The sequence below is a fragment of the Neolamprologus brichardi genome, chromosome 1, assembly GCF_056152115.1.
Source record: "Neolamprologus brichardi isolate AB-2024 chromosome 1, ASM5615211v1, whole genome shotgun sequence".
NCBI classification, from domain to species: Eukaryota; Metazoa; Chordata; class Actinopteri; order Cichliformes; family Cichlidae; genus Neolamprologus; species Neolamprologus brichardi.
The window spans coordinates 18,751,240-18,771,896 of record NC_142104.1 but is presented as its reverse complement, the minus strand read 5'-3'; the positions used below and the strand labels follow the sequence as shown (position 1 = coordinate 18,771,896).

Sequence of the window (20,657 nt, the reverse complement as noted above, 5' to 3'; positions counted from 1 at the left end):
TGTTTAGTTTTGTATTTGCCTTTTGGTTTTTTGCAATGAAGCTCTGATTTTGAGTTTAGTTCCATTTGCTGACTCCTACATTCTGGGTCCATGCTCCGTTCACCACACACCTGCTCACATGACAGCGATTTTATAGAGTTGCTGATGCCCTGTGATCCTGTCCAGTTTGCAATGCTGTTGTGAAACTTTTTCCACATAAATTTGAAGCACCAGGGAGGGTGTGATTGCATCTAGAGTTGGGATTTTACTGCTGTTTGTCACTGGATTTTTTTTTCTCACAGACCTGGGAGACTATAGTTTACACGCTGGCCATCAGTCCAGGCTATGTAGCAGTGCTAAGTCAGTCTACTCTGACAATCATCTCCCCCATTAGCTCCAGAGCTGCACACTGTGCAGCTACGCAGAAAATGGGATGGCTGCTCAGTCAAGCATGGCATCACGTCACTGGCTGATAAAGACGAAACTGCTCTTCTCCCACAAAACACAAAACAACTCACAGGACAGACGCCCTCTGTTCCTTCAAAAAAAAATAAATCAGTGATGCGACACTCTGAGATCGAATTGGAAGGTCGGGACAGATTTTGCTGTTTTAAATTATTTGCTTTGTAATTCAACACTGAAACGATGAAACACAGCAAAGATATGTCAGTTTAGGTATGATGGGTAGTTCAGTCCTTAATCAACGTGACAAAAAATTTCCTGCAAAGCTGAGAAACTGGAGCACTTGGGCCACTAGCACAGCCGATCACAGCTTGAGTTACAACATCACAGTTTAATATTTCATTGAGATTCTGTGAAATGTGTTAATGGCATCTATAAAAGTAAAAACCATTTCTTGAGAAATATCTAGTCCAGTCAGGCTGGACTTGATTAAAATCTCCACAGACTTGGACATTACTTTTGAGTGACTAAAAGTGCATTTTGGCTGCTATGTTATCAGTTTTGATATTTCATTTGATATATATACACATACATACTAGGGGTGCAACAATACTCGTATCGATATTGAACCGTTCGATACAGTGCTTTCGGTTCGGTACGCATATGTATCGAACAATACAAAATTTATTTATTTATTTATTTTATCAACTTTTCTTCTGACGAGGCTGTCTGTGTTGAGCGCTCAGTGGATCTGCGCTCGACAGTGCAGCCTAGGCAGAGTAGTCAACACAGATTCACTGAGTGCAGGGTAAGCTAGCGAGACAGAAGTTAAGCTCTCCTTGCAACATGGCAAATTGAACCTCCCCCACCCTCATTCAGATCTGGCGTTTGGAACTATTTTGGTTTTTATGTGACGTATGACCCTGAAGGTAAGCGAGTCATTGACAAAAGTAAAACAGTATGTTGGATGTGCCACGCAATGCTCAATTACATGGGTGGGAACTAGTGCGTTAGCGCAGTTAGCTCGTTAACGTGTTGGCCGTCCAGCCCCACGCACGGGGCAATCCGCGGTAGCTAGTTAACAGAGATTTGCCGTGTTGTGGCGTTAACGTCATTTAAACGAGATTAATGCTGACAGCACTAGTGGGAACACAACGAATATGACTGCACATTTACTCCAACAGCATCCTAGTGCAAAGACAAGTGGAAGCAGACAAAAACAACAAGCACGCATGCTACAAGCTTTACCCGAGTCATTTAGACAGCCGTTAGCACATGATTCTCCTTATGGGGACCTGATATGTTTAATATGCTGCTGAGAATATAGCCCAGAAGAAGGTATAGTATAGCTTTTATTTTGGAAAGAGCCATTTCTCTGTAATAAACTCTCTTTTCCAAAGATGAGTGATTTCTCGATCAGAGAGATTTCTTTTTTTTATTACTTTGTTGTTTCAGCATAATTAAATTTAAAAACTGTACTTTTGAGTTAAAATATATATTTATAATTTTAATAAATGACAAATTAAAAAAGCATGAACATTTTTTTTGTATCGAAAAAATATCGAACCGTGACACCAAAGTATCGAACCGAACCGAACCGTGAATTTTGTGTATTGTTGCACCCCTAATACATACATAAAGCCTGGAGGGCTATTGCTTAAGATGACTTGTAAAAAATTAGAAGAAAGTCTGTCTCTTTGGAACCAAAATATAAAGAAATGTTCTTCAAATAGCTAAACGCTCAACAATCGAAGTGCCGAAGATGATGCGAGTTTCTTTTGCAGCAATTAACATCTGACAAACACTGAATTTTCATTGTTTGATTGTTGATTGTTGTTTTTGTCTGCTTCCACTTGTCTTTGCACTAGGATGCTGTTGGAGTAAATGTGCAGTCATATTCGTTGTGTTCCCACTAGTGCTGTCAGCATTAATCTCGTTGAAATGACGTTAACGCCACAACACGGCAAATCTCTGTTAACTAGCTTGATTGTTGTAAAATGCAACTCGTCTATGTTGCTTTTTTTTTTTTTTACAGTCTGACTTCCAAGATATCCAGAAGTGCTAATTAAGAAAGCACAAATGCACTCCCTGACTGTTAGCCTCATACACAGACACAGGCTTCTGATTTAAGCGATGTAGCATAAACGTCGACCCAAATCCACCAAAAACCTTCATCGGCCATCAACTGCAGTCTCCATAGAAACCTCTAGTCTAACACTGAGCTAAAATACAGTTCGCTAACAGGCTCCTCTAACCCAGTAATCCATACCACCGTGAAAGAAAGAGATCTTGGACTTAGCATGAATCTGCAGCTAATTGGATTTTCTTTATTTCTGTTGGCTTTCTCCTTCCATGGCTAATTGTATGCTGGCTCAGCCTCTGTGGAGGCTCTCACAGAGGCTGTTCAGCTCCAAGAAGGAGCCGCAGCACAACAGACATTAATTAGGATATTAGAGACAAAGCAATCTGCGCAGTGCAGAGACAATGATTTTCTTTTAGAAGAGCTCTTAGAAGTCTCTGAAAGGCCCATAGATTTATTGTATATCACACAAATACAAAAATACATTCATTTCACATCATCTGACTCACAGACATTCTGATTTAAGTTAAAAAAAAACACAGGAGATAATTAATCTGAATTTCAAGAGTGGGACCACCTCCATACACGCCCCTTCCGGTTCTATATATCTATATATGACCCCCCCCCCTTCCCCCATTTGTTCTCATTTTCATGTCCCACCCTCCCTCTCCTCTGCAAGGCCTGCCAGTCCCATCTGAGGTCTTCCCCAAGCCGCAGCCTCCATTCATGTTCACGCCATCTGCCATTACCTACTAGAAATGCCGTCAAACCTAAAGTGAGGATGTGGTCCCAGCTAGTGAATGTTTAATGTACAGATAGTGACACGCGCTCGCCTTTGACTTACTTTTGACGCCTGCCGGTGCCATCGCTGATAGTCTGCAAGTGTGTCAAAGTTGACAAAGTATGTCTGGGCCTGAGACCCGGCTGAGCTGAACATCAGACAGTGCTGCCTCCGCTTCACCTCCTCCACCTCAACACAAAGACAACACAAAGATGAGATCAGGAACACTGAACAGACAGATTTAATTTGTGGTGATTTTGTGTTTGTTTCTTTTAGTGTGGTTTTGTCTACTACATTCAGTGATTCTGATTTTGACATTTCCAAAGAAACCCTTAGATAACATGTTTAAATCTGGTCAACTTGGATAAAACATTAGCTGGAGGCCACAAAGACTGCAGCGATAGCGCAAAAACATTTAACTCTGTATTTCTGTGACACTGTTGGACTCATTCAGCACAACTGGAAAAAGAAAAGAAAAAGAAAACCTGGGACAACTCCAAGAGCAACACTGATTCTGCTATGCTAGTAGAGAATTCATTCAAGATCTAAAACTTGCCAACGTGGAAGTCCTTTAAATCCTGCATTCCTTCTAATGGCCAACAGGGGGAGATACTAAGATTTCCAAAATATGCCTGGTTGTGTAGAGGCTTATAGGAAAATGACCCGTTTTTGTTCACTTGATGCCAACCTCAGGAAGAACTTTTTTTTCTGGTGAGTTTAGGGTCTTAGCGTCCATAACAAAGACATTATTAAAAGTTCAGAAGGAATACACAGTAGCAGGTGTGTGACTGAAAAGTGTGCAGTGTCCTTCGGTTTTTCAAGCCGAGCCACCACTCGCTCTACATTTTCAGTTTCAAACCACCAAGCTGCCAACCGATGATTTCCATCTTTTATATACAGTCTATGGTTTCACGTGGAGATACAGAGTGTGCCACTGAAGTTTTATCAGCTCAAACACAAACACACAGATTTTTTTATGTATTTTGCGCTTTAGTGTGCAGCTTTGCTAATCTTTGAGTAAGAGGAGCTTGCATTCTCTGTTGGCTGAGGAGGAATAAACTGAGAACTTTTCATGACACGGTTCTGCAGGCGTGTCATCTTTTTTAACTTTATCCAGACGACCAACCCAGCTGTGTTGTTGAAGAGTGTTATGGCACAGCTTGGAGCATGTCCTCCGCCCTGGAGAAAGCGAAAGCTTACCACCCTTTCAGGCTGTCCAAGCTCTAAACCCTGAACTCTCACCTTTCCCCCCACCAGGGGCAGGATGTGCATCTTCCCGGTGAGGCTGTCTTTCACAGAGGCCACGATCAAACAGGTGCCACAGAGAATGACCTGCCGCTCGGCCCACTTGTGCAGCTGAGTCTTGCCCTTCCTGACGCTGAACACGCCTTTCAGCAAGGTCCGCTCCTGCTGGTCTGCATTCACTGGACGCTCTGGGAGAGAAAGCCCACGCACAGATGTTAGTGCAAATCTGCAGCAATCGATCTAATGCAAATAAACCCAAAGCCACTGCTGAGATAAGCAAATTGAGCTAATTAATTGCAAATGTTTTGCAGTTACTCATTAGACAAAAGGTTCCAGAAAATGAAGTCACATAAGTACTCGAAGGTCATTATGATATCACCTGTCCGTTAGTCAGCTCCACAGTATAGCTATTCCAAGAAATGGTCTTACATCAGTGCTTAGTATGGACACTGCCCTGTTATCTCATATGCTATTTGTACATCTGGGTAGCTCTTACTGAAAAATAATTCATTTGTTCTTCCACTAGTCAGAAGAGAGTTTAAACTTTAAACTCCATTATTAAGTATCTATTAAATTAAAGCCATATTAGAGCTCTTCTGTTCAGCTCAGTTGGAAAGGTTTCTCTCTACTCCCTGCTGCCAGCCCAACATATAAGAGGCATCAGTCATATTGATGAATGAGTCAGGGTTTTGTCACATTTAACTCCACTCTGCTCAGTTTAATTATGCCAAGTCACACTATAGGTAGTCTTAGCTGGCCATTGCTGAAGGATACATCAGACAGCAGTGCTGCCGTCTCTGCCAAGTACACTCAGGTTAATAGCAGGTCAAACAAGCACAGAGGAGACACTGCCTCAGCCTCCTGTCCTCTGTTGTTAAATTTTCCTCGAACCAACTTATGCTGCCTCCCACTCGGAGGCTTTCGTTGGCAATCTGCTTTCGCTCTCTCTCGCTCTCGCTTCACGTCTAACTTGTTTTCATTCTCCACCTCCCCTTCCGCTTCACAAGGGCATCTGAACGAAATGAGAGCCCCCTCATGTTTTTCTTCGCCAAGGAAAACTGATAATGAACAAGCCAAGTGCTTCTGACAACAAATTGGCTCGCTGGCAGATCAATAGCAGCTCCTGATCCTTGGGTGTCCCTCACTCAGAGAGAAAATTAGAGACACAAAAACCTCACAGGGTCGATGACGGGTACAATGGAGGTAACTGAAAGGGGGAAAACAGCTGGGCTGTAGATAAGTGCTTTTTCTTGCCGCCTGTGGCAGGAAAATGTTGAGTCACGCTCTGCTTTAGTTACTCTGTGTTCCCAGAGCTTCAGATTAAAACTCGCAATTAAGAAAAACATCATCCCTCTGCAGTGCACAAATCAGCTCGATACAAACTGACACAGACCGACAGGATGCCCTCACAGCCTTCGCAGCACATCACCAGGAACAACCATGCTCTATATCCGGCTTTGTTAAGGCCCATTTGTGGTAATTTCATGGCAAACCTTTATAAGAGCACCGCATGCAGGATGGTAACACATACACCCATCTCTAGTAAAAGAGAGAATTCCAAAACAGCCCTAAAACCAGGAAAATGTGGTTTCATCCCTGATAATATTGTCATCCCCTCACCATTTTCTTGTGTATCATCACATTTTTTTTCCCAAATCAAATTTTTCTCAGTAACACTAATCATCTGACAAAGAATTATAATTATCTGTGGATCTGTGTGAGAATCATCGTGCTTGCTCGCTGCAAGAGCACATTGGGCTTACAAAGGAAAATCAAAGTGCCTTGATTAAATTAGTTAACTACGGGAGTTATCAATGAGAAAAGCGCCCAAATTATGAATACAAATGTGCGCATTCATGGTGCAAGCGTGCAGGTGTCCAGGCATACAAAGTCACGGCACTGTCCAAACGCAATATAAAACATCTCCTAGCCATGAAGAGCCAACTTCTAAAATAAAACAAACACACATGCTATCCACAAAGGTCTGCGGGGTGATCAGTTGCTAAGGAAACAGGTTGTTCAAAATCAAAGTGTGAGTATGTAAGCCCTTATGATGTCTCCCTCCAAATCAATCCCATCCCTCTCACGACAAAAATGCTGACCGTTTCCCCGTGGCTCCAGAGGGGGTGGATGACACGGCCGTAACTTGTTGCGCAACACTGTTTTCTCAAGGAGCAGGGCTGCAGACAGCTGCCTTCAAACTAATCATCAACCGGTGTCAAACGTCCTCCGGGTGGGAGGCTGCCAAACCTCAGGGACAAGTGACAGGCCAGAGAGTGGAATGTGTGATTTCTCAGAAGTGTGGCTGAGACCTTCGCACAGCAAATTTAGTGATATCTCACTTCACATCCAATATGGAAAAGTGTTATATGTGCATATAGAAAAGTTGCCAATACGCACAATATTAACACTAACTCTAAATTCTTTAAGGAATATGTTTATATCACAGTATGCCAAGCCCGATGAGTAAAGAGTCAAATTAATTTTCCACTGAAAAATAAAAATGGATAGATAAACAAAGGAATAAGGTGACAAACAGAAAGGAACAAAGGGGGAAGTGAGAGACACGAATGTATAATATAGAAGGTGATTTGATTATTAAAAGAATATATATAGATAACTCTCTTTATTGTCATTGCACAGTCATACATAGTACAATAGTACAATGAGATTGGAAAACTGTCCTACGTCGGCACTACATATAACACAACACGACACGATATGACACATCACAACGGAACACAAACAACACAACACAGTATATTAACTTAGTAATAAAAAAAGAAGAAGAAGTGTATGTGTATTGCACACTGTTATTATTGCACATTAATTATTATTGCACCTTGTTATAAATATAAATATTATTATTGTTATTGTTTTAAACATTGTTACCTCCCCCCCCCCAAAAAAAAGTCCAGGGAGGTAGCCAGTCAGGTCAGCTATTTGGATTGATCAGGGCTATTGCCGTGTTGTAAAAGCTGTCCTTGAGTCTGTTTGTCCGGGACCTCAGCAGCCTGAACCTCCTGCCAGACGGCAGCAGCTTAAACACCCGGTGAAAACAATATGAAAACAAGAGAGGAAGTCAGTTGAGGAACTAGAACGATCCAGAGAGCTATTTGGGGAAAACTGAAGCCAGTATGCACTTACAAGCCACTTAATTAGGTACACCTTTTCAACTGCTCATTAAAAATCTCTAAACAGCAATGCAGTGGATTTACACCTGCAGACATGATCAACACGACCTGTGAAGTCCAAACTTAGCATCAGAATGGGGAAGAAAGGTAATTTAAGTAACTTTGAACATGGCATGGTTGTTGGTGCCAGACGCACTGCTCTGAGTATTTCAGAAACTGCTGATCTACTTGGATTTTCCCACACAACCATCTCTTTTACAGAGAATGATCTGAACAACAGAAAATTTCCAGGAAGCAGCAGTTCTCAGTTCACACAGGCTCACCAAAACTGGACAGCAGACGTTTGGAAACACACAGAGTGCAGATCCTTAAAAGAGAATAAAACTGGAACATCTACATACTTATGAGCTGGTATTATTATTGGTTCTAGGAAACTGATGAACATTTATACTGTTCTCTAATGTTTTGTAGGCCTAATGATTAAAGAAGAAAGTAGCCTGTAGATGATTTATCACTGAAGGAAGGACAAGGGTCCAAACCAGGCAAAAGTGGCTGTTCTTTCCAAGGAGAAAAACTGTACCAGGAGTTTTAGTGTGTAGGTTCCTCATCTTGGATCTTTCTATTGTTTTAAAATCAGTTCTTGTCCACATGTTGGATCATTTCAAGGCAACCGTTGAGCGCTCCGTCGAATACAATACTCCCTGTATCCCAGAGCTTTTTTGTCTTGCTCAAGATCGCATAGATTGCATTAGCATGCAGTAGGGGGTCAGTGGAGGCGGAAACACGGTCTGATTTGACTCAGAACAGCAAGCTCTTTTTGGCAGAAAATTCTAATTCAGCCCACCACACAGATACCTCCTCTAGGTGGTCTGTGTTTATCTCAATTTAAAATAACTGTTCGTTAAACTTTGAGCAACTCCTGACATCAAATAGAGCAACTGTGCAGAAAACCAGTGGAAGACACGCAGCTGAATGCTGCCTTTGAATACAGATGGCTTTAAAACAGAAGATTAAACTGGTGTTTCTCCCTCCAGTAAGCCGTCTCTCTTAAAAACTCGCCATGAGTCTAGGATGACGGACGTCTGCAGGTTTAAAATGGGAAAGAGAAAATCTTGGGAGGAACAGAACTTCATCTCAGAAACAGCACGTTTATGAGGAGCTGGCAAGAGCTTTGTCGCTCGGGGCAAGTCTGTGCAAACTCGAATCTGAACAGAATTAAATTTTTTTCTTAAGCCTCAGTCCGACTGTTTCTCTTATTTTTGTCAGGGCAAACAATTTATTCCCTTCTTTCACACCGCAAAATGTCTCAAACCTTCACATACCAGTTCAGGACGTCCACAAACTTAATTTGGGTTTGAATTCCATCAGAAAGTCAGCATTAGTCAAACCAACAACTTATAAGGTGAGCTTACTCTGATTCATTTCCCTGTGAAGCAGATTTATTTCCCTCAAGTCTGATCCTGACAGCGGGCCTTACGTGAACTGTGGACAGCAGCTACAAGCCGCCTTTCTCAAAGACGTAAAAGATCACGCAGACAGAGGTGGAACACAGCCCGGGGCATGAACGCCAGAGCTTACAGCCAGCTTCATCTGCGCTGCAGCTGCACAGGCTGACACAAAGATCCGCTGGCCCTCAGGTCTCTGCGGTTGTTTTCACTAGAAGTGTTTTTTATTAAGTCAGTATTTAGAAAAGTTTACTCCCCTGTCCATGTTTGTTTTAATTTCATCCATGCACCACAGCTGAAGGGTGTGCGTGTATGTGTGTGTGTGTGTGTGTACAACGGGTGTGGAGAAAGAAGGTCGCTGTGGTTAGAAATGAAACTCACGTGGCAGTGCGTAGGTAGAAACGCACATGTATCACCACTGTCTTATTATAGAAAGTCGGCATTCTCGTAACCATGATCCACCATTTGTATGCCTGTGAGACAGTCTGAGATGAATACTTCTCACACTGTCCCACAGATTCTTTTGAATGATCTGAACAAGCCTGAAGACATAACTGATATAAAAAAAGAGCAAGTTCATAGAAACAATTTTACAAGGGCAGTTCAGCGAAACTTAACAGACCATCTTTTCTTTTATCAGTTTTTAGGAATCATTAAGAAGGTCATATGTGGATTATTCGAGGCTTCTGTGGAAAGATGTGCTGCTGAGGTCTTTCCTGTGCCATTTTAATACCGTGAACATTATAAACAAAAGCCCACCTCCCCTGCTTTGTGATGATAATCCTGGGCTCATAAAACCAAAGCGATCTGCATGGCAAGACAATCCTTAATAAACATGGTTTTGGGGGAGTTTCCATTACAAACGCTCTCAGATTCAGAGCCAGTAAGGCCCAGTAATGCAGACTGTGCAGAGCGTACAGCTGGCACGCTCAGTGTACCACATTAGGTGGTCTTGTAGCAGCTGTAGTCTTTACTGATGGATCACAGTTTCACTCATCTGCTTAGTCAGATCGTTACCACAACAACAGTTGTTAGGCAAACAGACACCTGGAGGAAGACTCTGAGAACACACAAGGCCATCGACGCTGTAACTTTTTTTTGTTGTTGTTGTTTGGTTTGTTTGGGTTTTTTTTTTTTAACTTTTTGTCTTAACTTGAAAAAGGGGTTTGTGCATACTGCCTTAAAAATGTGAGTAAGTTGCTCTTGGCTTGATTTGATAAGTTAAAGTCCTCATGAGTTGAGACACTGCAAAGCTAGTTAGGATGGAGTAAGGATGCAAGGAGAAATGAGAAATATAAATGGGGTCAACCATTGAAAGCAACAGACAGTGTATGTTGGGGGGGGGGAGAAGAGAGTCATGGCAGGGTGGTGTGGGTGGAGATAAGCATCAGGGGTGATTTTTGACAGAAGGATAGCAGCAAGGGTGAAAGGGACGTTTTACAAGGCCGTAGTGAGTGTTAAGATTTTTAATTTGGAGGGAGCAAAATGGACAAGATTAGAAATGAGTAGGTCAAAGGAACAGATCAGGTCGAGCAGCTTGGAGACAAAGTCAGAGAGGCAAGGCTGAGATTGATTGGACATGTGCAAATAAGGGATAGTGGATATACTGGATGAAGGATGCTGAAAATGGAGCTGCCATGCAGAAGGAAAAAGAAGAAGAGCACATAGATTCATGGGTGTGGTTAGGAAGGACATGCAGACGGCTGGTGTCACAGAGGAGGATGTTTGGCATTGGGTGAGATGGAGGCAGGTGATCTGCTGTAGTGAGCCCTTAACGGAGCAGCCAAAAGAAGAAGAAAAAGAAAAAAAGAAGAAATTATTAAGTTAAGTTACATTAAGCCATTGAATTGAACCTGCACACTGTTCCAGACTTGATTTACTTTTCTCAGTTTAAACCTGCAGAGTCAGTACAGAGACGACCAGTGACGCTGCTCCCAGTGACAGTTACATAAACTACTGTATAAGCCAAATCTATGGGGATGGGGGCTAAATTCAATACATTTCAATCCTAAACCCCGTAACAGACAGAACCGCTTTCACAATGGACAAAAATAATTTTTACTCTCGTCGCACTAGAGGATAAACAAGATAGCACCCTCTGTGCAAGTAGGAAAAATCATAGCTGCATTAATCTTTTAAGCATTTGCTGAATGATGACAAGTAGTTGCAACCACCAGGTATTCAAAAGGGGTTGCCCAATGCTTGAGGGCGTTTGCACAACCCCTTTCGATTGCAAGACAGCTGAGAGAGGCAACCAATCTCCAGATAGACATGGTCTGGCTCAGACTGACTGCCGTGACTGGCAAAGATTGGCAAATAATTGCTGTCTACTTCATTGCAACAGTCTGAGCCAATCAATGAGTACAGCTCATCTCAGACACGTCATCATTTCTGTCTGATTGCCTTGTCGCTTGTCTTTATTGCCATCTTGACACAGCAAAGTCACAGCAACTGTGAGTGGTCTCGCCTTCGAAGTAACCGAAGTAACTCCAACCAATGTTTTCCCTAGTGTGACTGTAACATAATGTGAACATATTAAAAGGTATATGGCAACTTTCCATCATGTCTTTCTTACAAAAAAAGGCAGAATCCCTGAAGAGTTTGAACTTTCTAGCAATGCATCATGGGAAGTATGCCAGTTTTGCCTTTTAGAACAAAACTCTAATGAATTGAGTGAAATTTCATGTGTTCACTCACTTAACTGCAGTGTAGTTTCCTGAAGTTAAAAGAAGTGAAAGTAAAAAAAACTAACATTTTATTTACACTTTTCTAGGCAACAAAGCGCTTCACAATAAAAATGCTACAGCACTAAAACAAAAAGTTACCTGAAAGTTTAACATTTTAAAAAGCTGACTTTTTAACTAGTTGAAAAATTGGTGAAAAAAGTGGTTAATTTTAAATTACGTAAATTAGAAAAGATGAGTTGGTCTGATTAAATCTCTGCACCTGTGCTGTGAGTTAAAATGAAAAGACAGAGTTCTCTTTTACCAGCCAAAGAATTAAATGCAATGGTAAAGCTTGCTACTTAAGTTATTTTAATTCTTCATAAGAAACCTGTACGTGAACACAAGAGGTGACTTGCCCATTTTATAGATATCTGTCATTTGCTGACATCATTTGTGTCCCCCACAACAAACTCAAAGCTTTATTACCAGCTGTCACTTTAGCAGTCTAGCAGGTATTTCACGGCCAAATCAAGTTGTCCTCTTGGCCTGTACTGGGCATTAAAAGAGCCTGAAAACCAGTCATGTCTTGTCCCTGGTTCTCTTTTCCCATGAGTCGACAAAAGGAGGCAGGAAGTCTCCAAGGGGCCTGGCTAGACTCTACCCAGAGTGGCCTGATTGCTGATAGTAGCCAAGATCTGACCAGTTCTCATGTTGACAAGAAGAAAACAACAGTGGGCCACTGGACTCATGAGGACTACGAATAAGACTCAGGCCAGAGTGAGCTTGGGATCCGTCAGCTAAAAAAAAAACCCAACATCATTTAAAAAGAAGCAAAAGAAAAAAATGTATAAAGACAGCTTAAATATCCTGATCTGAGGGCTGATTATCAAACTGAAACTATATACAATAAAAGGTCTAGGACTCAAAATATCAATTTTTTTCCACGGGGCATCAAAACAGTTAAAAGCATCACAATAATTATTAATGGTGTTCTAAACATTTTTAGGATAAAAGAAAACTGGGCGTCACCGTTCTGTTTCACATGCTTCACAAACTAATTATATCTGTTGCTAAGACTTCATGGTGAGTTTGATTTGTTTAACTTTCCTCATCTGTCACTCATCAACCGCAGAACTTCCATACAGAGCAGATTACGTTTGTCTGTGGAGTGTATTTCAGTCACTACAGCAGTCCTGCACTTCACTCTGAGGAGAGCTATGTGCCTGATGTGGGAGGAAGTGCATGTGAACCCTTTAGACACTGTGGTTTACCCAGTCTTGCTCTTTCTCTGGATATGTGAGCAGTTCAAAGCCCAAGCTTAAGTTCCACTGACTCAGCAGGAACATCCGCTGGTTGAAACTCATTAAAGCACACCAATCACCATTTATGCTAAAAGGAAAATCCCTAACTGCAACTACTGTATGAGTATTAATAGAGCAGCCTTCAAACGGGAAGACTGAGAGAGGTTTTAGGTGAGCAGCGCTTAGATGTGTTCACAAATTCATCACTGGTTTCTCCAGAGTTGCATCCATTCTTGTGCCGCATTAATCACACAGACACAGGGACACTTAGTCACTCCAGACCTCAGGTCAATGAAGCATACAACACCACAGGATGAATGATGGTCAGTAATCCATCATGAGGCCATGACTGATGTGTTTATCTTAGACTGTACTGAAGACTGGAGGCAGCTTCAGAAGCAACAAACTCAGAGAGCCCTAAAACAACCTCTCTCACTTAATCCAATTGTACACACTCGCCAGAGGATGTGGCGAAACCATTTTGGAGCGTTCTAAGAATGTTTCTGCGCCCTCAGGTCTGTGTGCAGAGGAAAACTCGAAGCACATGCCAGATTCCAGTCAGCAGCAGCAGAAAGTGAAACCGAGGGCTGATTGCCGCCGCCGATGAGTACTCACCACTGTAGAAACGGATCAAACAGCTGAGGTCTGAGTTGGCGGCTTCTTGCTGCACTCGTACAGGGTCTGCATAGCCCATCGACGCCAAGTAGTCATACACCATCTGGAGCGGACGCTCAGAGGGATCCAGCCTCCTGCGGGACCGAAGGCAAGAAGATGAAGAGGTGTGACAACGACGGCAACAATTATAAAATACACCTCACAGAATCTCAGATGAAACAGATTATAAAAGTAAAAGCTTCCCGCCAACGAACGCCACGATCCGGGTTAAACGGGGCACCAGACCAAGCTAAAAAAGCACTCCTGCCAGAGTCAGCACCACAGTTAGGATTTTGTTTCTTGTTTTAACACAAACTAAAAAAGAAGATGCATTCTTGCAAAATCACGCAGTGTCATGGGTACACCATCTGCTGCAGCAATGCTTTAGGTCTGCACAAATATTTAAAAATGAATTTCCGAGAAGAGGCACCTTTAGTATTTTTCTTATCATTAAAACATAGCCATTAGGGGGTTTTTTTCGACATTGCGGTAAGTTTGTTGAAATGAATGAAAATGATATTAGATATTTCACTCTTAAACCATGATTTTGAATTCATCTGTAAATCTCTCAGCTCTCTGTTAGTCACTGAAGCCTAACAGGATGAATACTAATGGAAGCAACCTTTCACATAAATGCCCACTGTCGAGCTGAGTGAAGGAAGCCCCGAAAGCACAATAGCAGCTGCAAATCCAGCTTTCACTTTCAATCTAAAACAAAAGCTTAGAGTTAATTTATGATCACTTACTCTCTCACTTCTGAAAACTGTTTTTTTTTAAGACGGGTCAATCTGCCAGCTCATAAAGAGCTAAACACAGATCTTTTTCAGTATCTGTCAACATGAAGACTTACAGGGGGGAAGAAATGTGATTAAATACTAACATTTAGAATAAATGAGACAGAAAAGTGCTTGAATTTCAAAAGATTCTTAACAACAACTAGAGCACAGTACCCATGCCTGAGGAAATGACCTTTCCTCGCTCAGCCTGGAAAATTTGCAGAATCATCTTGGTTGATTTTAGACAGCTGTGACATCAACATCTAAAAGCAGGATTTAGGCAGCTTCCAGCAGGCAGAGTGATGATGAGTGACAGTCCCTATTGACCATTCACACTTCACACTGATATGCCTCATTTATTCACAAATCTTCCCACTTTGGCCAGTGCAGCAAGAAGCTGAATCTCTGTCAAATGGTGCCCAGCGGGTTCATCTGTCCTCGTGGAAAGTTATGCAGCCAACTACCATTGTGGGTTCTTGATTTAGTGCAGACAGACCCAGTATTTCATAGATATATGAGAAGTTAACTGGGCCTCCTAAAAACACAATGGTACGGATACACGTGTGTTTTTAAAAACTAAAAAAAGCCTTGTATTGCTTCATCTTTCGATATTTTACATTATAAGTTGGTATCTTTTTTCATGTACGTTTATATGGCTGCCTAAAAATAAAACTAAAATAACTGATCAAGCCTTCAGTTTTAACTATAAACACCAGCAACAAAAAATTAGTCATTAGCACAAAAAGGAATGAACCGAAATGTGCAAACGTATTAATTAGTTGCTATTCTTGAACTGTGTTTTGTTTGAAATAAAAATCTCTCAAATGTGTCAACTTGAATGTTAGATAGAAAGAACTTAGGTAGAAGAAAGTGCTTGTATGAATGGGTGAGACATATTGAGTGCTCGAGTAGAGTAGAAGAGTGCAAGATAAGAACCAGTCCATTTACACAATAGACCGGTTGCAAGACCACCACAGACCTTACAGAGAGTGACAGAAAACCTTCTGGCTGTGTGGCAACAGTGCTAAACCACTCCACCAAAGGGCTGTTTAGCTATTGCAGGGCAGTATTACCAAAAATTTCCTTCTGCCTTCTTCTTCTGCTAGATTAGGACAGTTTTTACCATTTCCCTTGATCAGGAAGCCTTTCGATTAATCAAGATTTGAACTTCAAGATAATGGCCCTGTATCACTTATCCTCAGGACTGAGTTGAGCTACTAGATTCAGCTTATTTTACATTTCTGAGTGAGATCACTGATAAAGGCGGTCTTTGGTATACAGCTACTAACTTGCTGGAAATAAGCCAGTTAAGATGTGTGGGATCATCTCTTTGGAAATGTTCTGGAAACTCCGGTTATACCCAGAACATGTTGAAGGGATTGCATATCCCATCTGTCCTGGAAACTCTCATGGATGGAAAAGCCTCTTGCTGGGAAAAAGAACACTAGACTGCTTCGCTCACCCTGTTTGCACTGTGACACTGACAGACATAAGTGGTCCAAAAGGGGATGAACAACAGGATGAATGTCCTCCATCAACTCTACTGCCTCAGTAAATTTATCTGTAAAGGGAGTTTGTTAAACCGAAAATGCAAGCAGGAAAGAGCCCCGAACGTGCCTTCCTGTAAGCAGCATGTAACTACATGCTCTAAAAAGAAAATCAACAGGAAAAGCCGCATAGCTCACAGCTGCGTCGTATGCTTCACATAACCATTTATAGAACGAATGCATCTATTATCAAAGTAATGAAGCCTTTTTATGCACAGAAGGTTTATCCAAAAGGTCATAAAATAGGGATGAGAAAATGCATTACTAAAGGACCGTCTGAGGACAAACATTACTGGAGTTCATATGCACATAATACATTTAACTTGTCTTTACCGTATGTGCTGCCAGTTTGTACAATTGATGTTTTTTTAATTATTTATGCAGTTCTCCTAACTCGCCATTATCCTGTTTTCTTTTCTTTTCTTTTTGGAAGTTGAAGACTTTAATATTACAGTTAAATCCACTCAGTCATACTCACTGGCAGACCAGACTGCTTTACTGCTGGAGTACAAACTGAACCAACAGGGCCCATCCACAGGCTTACCAAAAGCCTTTCATTTATTACCACTCTGCATCAGTCTCCTGTGCCTGCAGCTCTCAGTCAGCAAAGATATAAAGACATTGTTTCATATGCTACTATTGGCTAACAGCATGTGAGGTGATTACCGACCTCCAGTCATGTTTCCAGCATAATCTCTGCAGCGCATCTGTGGCACCATCTCCCAGCAGTTATTGCTTACTAACACAATCATTCACAACTCTTTGCTCTAAATGCATCTGTTGGCACTTTGCTGGTTCCCCACATTTTTTTATAAGATTTTGCTCTTTCTTATTCATTTAAAAAAGTTGAACAGACAGAAGCGCTCAGACAGAATGAGCCATAACTCATTCAGGCTTAAGCTGTACAGCTGAGCTCTCGTTTTAGGCTCCTTTATGTCTTCACGTAGGTTTTCCAAGGGAAGCAAACAAGGAACTGAATTTTTCCTGGTCACGGACTAGTGAACCAGCTTTTCATCCTTTCACGGATCATCAATTACTATTTCGGTCTACGTATGTCTTGTACAGCGGTGAGAGGAGTAGAGACATGTTCCCTGAGCGTATCCTTGGTGGGGAGCTGTGGGAGTGCGGGATGATAGGGCAACCGCAGCAAGTCCTCAGTGGTGTGTTTACCTTCTTTGCATTAACTGAGGATGAGATTGTATTATACATTTTTAGCAAGCTCCCATTTCACGTGCTTATATTTGCATAATTCTTCTTATGCTTTGATTTGTCTCTTATTTTCTTAACATGATTAATTGGTATTTATTTAATGAAGCTGTTGAATGCCTGATGCATGTGTTGGCCCCATCTTGAGTAGCTGATGTGGACTGAACTCTCTGTACTCTGCAGTTGCTGAATGCAACTTTGTCACCATGATTCGACGTGATGTAAATTTACCTCACTAGGTCTCCGTGCAGTTGAACGTAAAGTGCGTGTCCGTTCTTCTGAGCGCACAGCTCCTCCACTGTGGTACTGGTGGAGCAGAGCACCAACTGCAGGTCTGTCTGAGGGGTGGAGGAGGCCTGTGTGCCAGAGGCAGGTGGCTGAGGGTCTACTGTTCCCCCATACAGACACACACAGCCCCGCTGGGTGTCCCCTTTCAGCCAATCCCGCTCTCGTGATCCAAACCTGGTTTTTCTCGTCACGCAGCTTCGACTCCCGTTCCGCTTCATGTTGCGCTGCTAACACAGAAAAACACAGAATATTAGTCTTTCTCACACACAGATTGTAATCAAAAACATAGCATAAAAGCCAAAGGGCATCTGAGGAAACAGAGAGTGGTTCAAGATGAACTACACACTCTCCCAGACGTGCTGGGGGTTTAATCCAGCCAAAAATCAATTTGCGCTGTTAGTTACCAATTTGATAATCTTCATAGAAATGTTCGCTCTTCCCTAAACTAAAGTCAACCATTAAAGTTTATTCGTTCGCATTGAGGGTGGACGGTGTGACTGCTGAAGAGAAACCACAGCACCATTATTTTCACTAATCGCCCGTGATGACATTAGCCGGATGTGGAGTAGCCTAATGTTACTCTTAAACAGACATCAATGAAGAATAATCCTCTCCTGAACGATAAAATATCAGTAACAGCAGTTCTTCGTGAGGCTGGAGTTCATCACGTGGGATGCATTTAGATCTAGTCAGTACAAAGGAAGATATCAAAGGTCTGGAGAACATCCGCTCTGGTGACAAACAGGTATCATTGCTGTTGTTTTTAAATGATGTCATCTTCAGCCTCCACTGGCTTCCATGTTCGATAAGCCTGACAGTAAAAAGTGTGATAACTGATCGTTTTTGGTTGGGTTTTTGAACAGCATTGGCCACAGTTTCTCAGTATTTGGTACTGTTACTCAATAACTGATTTAATGACTGATTTCCTGTTAAAATAACAGTAATTTTATCTTGATTAATCTGATGAATTACTTGGCATATCCTCTCATTTAATGCCCAACAGAAGGCTTAATTTGTTTCTTTTCTTAGACTCTTTCTTTACGGTAACAAAGCCGCATCCTATATAAGCCTCTATTCTCAAGGTCAAGAATAAACATCCACTCACACTACTTAAATGGATCATACCTGGAGCAGCATTGCTCCAGAGGTTAGAGAGCTAAGACTGTGATCAGGCGAACGGTTAAACTAAGAGGTCACAGAGAAAGTAAAGTGCAGATGTCTTCTTTGTCAGCAGCTGTGAAGGTGTGTCTGATGAAGCTGTGGAATCACCCCACTGGACTACAGATGTCCTGGGCACCTCCCCAGTATGGATGTGTGTCACTGTGGGAATGTGACTGAACAAGCTGTCCGGACACAGAAGGAAGTACCTCTACTTTAATCTATATCTGAGACCTATAACTGTGAAAAGAATTCACTTACTCACCTTTCTGTATTGATGCTGACAGGCAGGTAGAAACTAATGCTCTGGGTACAAACATCAAGGTGTTTAATACTCCGGGATTACCTATTTCATTGCAAATCCTCAAATACCTCTTTTAAATATAATAAACGTTTAATACTCACAGTCTAAATGAAATACCAGAGCTGAGGTTCTCTGTATGTACGCGCGTGTCTCTTGCTTTGGGGACTTGCGTGTCATTACTCATCATGTCTTCCCCTAAAAATTTCTAAGAAAACTGTTCAGCAGCGGGCCTGGGTATATGCGAGCTATGAGTGCCTGTAGTGTGTGGTCTGCCGCTGTTACCGGCTCCGGTGCATTCCTGACTGCCTCGGATCAATTATCAATTAGACACGATATCACAGTATTTACATAACACTGCCGGGAAGGATGCGCGCGTATCCGTGGATGCACTTTGCCCTGTTCCGAGCACCTACTGCGATGTAACCACCTTGACATGACAGTTGTCGATCACTTTAAATCCCCCCCGGCTGCTCCCTTTGGTTATGACCTGCCTTTAGCACTCGGATCCCCGTCGCAGCGTGAGCTCCGGGACCACTGCGGCTGCCGCGACCCGCAGTCTGGTTCAGCCCCGCCTGGTGGACCACCGTGTCCGGCTGCCTGTCTATGCAAGCCCCGTTATCTCCGACATCACCTCCTCTCTTGATGCCCGTTCGGACGTTGGTCGCAGCGACCTCCGCGTTATTGTCCTCGTCCTCCATCGCCATGTGTGATCCCTTTTAACGGCGGCAAAAAGCAAGCGATGTCCCGGCGCGCGACTTGTAAATTCCCACGGAGAGGTGAAAATTCATCCTGTGTCGGTGCAGCGACGCCATATCCCGACTCATCTGACTGCTGTCAGATAGGCCCCGGAGAGCTGATCAATAAACATGAAATGGGCGGGCTCAGGGTATTTATTATTCAGCAGCCAATGGGCCTTTCTGAAGTGGGATGCTTCATAATAATGATGAGGCAAGTTTTCCCACTTGATGCAGTCATAAAAACACGAGAGGTGTTTGCAGGGCGTGTCATTAAGCGTTAACCCTCTGCTGCACCTATTCAATGAGAGGGGAGAAAGAAAGGCTCTGTTTGTATTAGTCTGTGGATAAAACTTTTTTTTATTATCGTTAAGTAAATAGGGAGAAAATGTTTAAAAATGCATTTATCTGTTGGGTGTGTCAGACATGGGTTCATGTTTTTGTAGTGTCTCGTGATGGGTTTACAGTCTGTGTTTAAAAGCAGTTGTTCTGAGCTGTGTCACAAACATTACGGTTTTTGCGCATGACTTTGGGTGTGACCGGCCTGTCGCTCTGTGACTGCTGGGATATCCTGCATCTCCCCCGCGACACTGAATTGGGTAAGTGGAAAAGGTTGATTTGATGGATGGGTGGGTTTAGAATGAACCTAATCACACATAGCTATTGAGGTTTCCTGAATATCCACAGCACATCGTTAACGTTTGCTGGCATTCATTTTTGCACAGCTCTGTTAAGCTCCAGTCACAACATTTTAATCTTATTGAGGTCTGAACTTTACTGGGTCATTGCAACACCTTGATTCTTTTCTTTTTCAGCCCTTCTGCTGTACATTCACTGCTGTGCTGCCATGTTGCATGACCCAGTTTTAGCAAAGCTTTGGCCGCCAGACGGATAGCCTTGTATTTGACTCTAGAATACTGTGGCATTGAGAGGAATTGACTAAATCTCTGTCTGCAG

General features: G+C 42.3%; 1 protein-coding gene across 1 annotated transcript in view; it reads right to left on the bottom strand.

Moving 5' to 3' along the window:
• Nucleotides 1-19,793, bottom strand: part of phlpp2 (PH domain and leucine rich repeat protein phosphatase 2) — a 37,732-nt gene extending 17,939 nt beyond the window's left edge. The window contains exons 1-5 of the mRNA XM_006780114.2: nt 19,458-19,793; nt 17,448-17,731; nt 13,649-13,782; nt 4,485-4,675; nt 3,306-3,431 (exon numbers count right to left, since the gene is read on the bottom strand). Coding sequence (XP_006780177.2) covers nt 3,306-3,431; nt 4,485-4,675; nt 13,649-13,782; nt 17,448-17,731; nt 19,458-19,670 — 948 coding nt within the window. The 5' untranslated portion in view covers nt 19,671-19,793. The remainder of the gene's footprint in view (nt 1-3,305; nt 3,432-4,484; nt 4,676-13,648; nt 13,783-17,447; nt 17,732-19,457) is intronic.
• Between the last annotated feature and the right edge of the window lie 864 nt (nt 19,794-20,657).